This window comes from Pterocles gutturalis, unplaced genomic scaffold (assembly GCF_000699245.1).
Source record: "Pterocles gutturalis isolate BGI_N339 unplaced genomic scaffold, ASM69924v1 scaffold53593, whole genome shotgun sequence".
Classification (NCBI taxonomy): Eukaryota; Metazoa; Chordata; class Aves; order Pterocliformes; family Pteroclidae; genus Pterocles; species Pterocles gutturalis.
The window spans coordinates 1-2,484 of NW_010120019.1; the positions used below are offsets into that span (position 1 = coordinate 1).

General features: G+C 43.2%; 1 protein-coding gene across 1 annotated transcript; it reads right to left on the reverse strand.

The window, feature by feature from the left end:
• Positions 1 to 525: 525 nt before the first annotated feature.
• On the reverse strand, positions 526 to 2,417 carry LOC104464098 (survival of motor neuron protein-like; the record flags this gene model as incomplete). The annotated part of the gene is made up of 4 exons (XM_010076715.1): positions 526 to 597; positions 1,259 to 1,402; positions 1,827 to 2,000; positions 2,292 to 2,417. Coding segments are annotated over 4 exons (516 nt in total), but the record flags the coding sequence as incomplete, so codon positions are not given.
• Positions 2,418 to 2,484: the final 67 nt, after the last annotated feature.

Below are 2,484 nucleotides of genomic sequence, written 5' to 3' on the forward strand. Positions count from 1 at the left end.
CCTGAAACTCACGGAACGGAGATAACGGTTTGAGTGTCCCAGGCAGTGGAAGGGGGGGAAGGCCTTGGAGAGCGATGCGGAGACAGGAGAGAGCACCGAAAGCGGAGCCAAGGCAAAAAAGAGCACTCTTACGGGTGTTCTTACCTATATACTGGGCATGACGTGCATGGTATGGAATAAATCATTGGCTATTCTGAGCTTCAGTCTTAACATAAGGGCAAATCCTATGCTAGCAACCGGCTGTGCCTCTTTGCTCGTCTGCTGACCTTGGCAGCAGAACAAAACATTATTCTCTTATCAGCTCCTCTGAGCATAAATCCAAAACACAGCCTCTTTCTAGCTATTTATGAAGAAGAAAGGAAAAAAAACTAAGAGAGTTAACTTTAAGCAGTCTGTGCTTAAACCACGACAACAGACTAACACAGAAATGTGTTCTAAAAACTTAGGTGGTGAGCACATTCAGTTAGAAAACTTGAGATCACTAATACTCATGTCTGACGCTTTCTTCCTTGTTCTATCACTTACCGGTGGTCCTGCTGGGAAGGGCGGGGGCCAGCAAGATAAAAATGATGGAGGTGCCCTGAATTTTGATCCAGGCTACATTGAAAAAATTAAATCGTGCAGATTAAAAATAAATTTCAGGCATTAGGATTTTATTTAAGAGAATCATTTGAAGCAATTCACAAACTTTAAACTACAGACAACACATCCCAGCAATTTAATGAAACTGCAATCACACTACACAGTAGCTATTTCTTTGGAGCATTCCATTCCATGAAAAGTAAAACTGAAGTGTATATCAATACCCCAGCCCTCATAGTTCAACAGAGAAGCTACAGCTGAGAACTTCTACGACATCTGGACATCACTTTTGCTGCCTTCAGTGTCCTACGTAGTGACACCTATCAACTGGCTAGAAAAAAGTGCAATCTTAAAACATCAACAGTGCTATCACTAACAGCTCTATCACAGTTCAGGGAACAACATCCCTCTTTTAAGTTACACAGCAATTGCAAAGCGAATATTAGCTAGGGAGAAGGCTTTCCTCACTAGACAGCAGCACTGCAAAAGAGCAACAGTGTGTCCAGATTATTACAAAATGACATACCAACAGGTTCGAACATGCATTTCTGTATATCCATTCCCAAAATGCTGTTATTTGGTTTCTAGACAATGACAAATATCATCCCATTGTTTCAGAATTTAGACACCGGCTTAACAGTGGAATATAAATTATTTCAGGTAAGGATAAACTTACCCTTCCCAGGCCTGGGGCTGCTGGTGGTATGGGAAAACGTAGTTTTTGAGGGGAGAATCTTGCTTTTGTGAAGTTGTTTTTGTTTCGAGGTGACTGGAAGGATTTTTCGCTTTCGTCTGTTGAATATGAAGTCTCATTTTCGTTCTAGAAGACCAAGACATTCTTATGAGATGCACTAAACAGGAGTTTACAGCAAGCAATTTTAGTGTGAAAAACATTGGAAAGCCCCATCCACATCCTTCCCTCTCTCTGGCTCTCCCAGTCCTACTCAGGAAAGATCTCATAACCTCATAATCTTATCTACTCACTGTTTTAGCTATGTTATCTTTCACTCATGAATTTCTTCTTGTCCCCTCCCTTTTTTTCCCTGCTGTGTTCAAGAAGTAAGGGGATGCTTTGATTACCTGAATCAGCTTACATCCGTTCACAATGGAATTAGGTATCGATTCTCACTCTGAACACCAGTGGTTCCAGAAATTCAGAAAACGTTGATTCTCCCACCTTCTCTTTCCTTTCAGAAGAATGAAAAAGTGTCCCTCACGTCCCCTGAATTCCCCATCCCACTTACTGTTTCATCACTGGCTGGAGGAAGTAGATCACACAGGTTCTGCTCCTCCTGATTTCCATATCCCATGTAAGTAACCACACATGTGCCTCTCTTCTGGTTGATGGAGGCAATAGTTGCCAGGTACACATTACCGTCCTCAGACCAAACAGCATTACAGCTGTCACCAACTTTCCACTGCAACAGAAGCAAGGGAGGCACGTAAATACCTACACCAATGATTAGAGAGAAAGATGCCTTTTTCTAAACTACTTTTCATTGCAACCATGAGAAAGATTACTCCCTCCCAGAAAGTTCTTCCGTTGTATTTTGTGAAATTGCTCAATGCAACCTATAAATAAGGCTCATAACATTATCATCCCCCACCCCGGAACAGTATTCTCCAGGTGACGAAGAAGCTAACTTTGAGTACCACAGAGAAGTACAGCGTGCGGCACACGCATCGCGAGCATTTACAGGCGAGGTGACCTGTTTCAAAGGCACGGTGTTGCTCTTCTTTCTGTTCCTGTTCTTTTTATTGTTTTTTCTCTTCATCCCCAGGCGCTGCTCCTGCTTGTCTGAAGGCTCCGAACACTCGCCATTCTTTAAAGCGTTCTGCGGGAAAAGAAAGGGCAGAAACAGCAAACGGCAGCGGCCTCAGCCCCGGCTCCAGGCGCGCCCG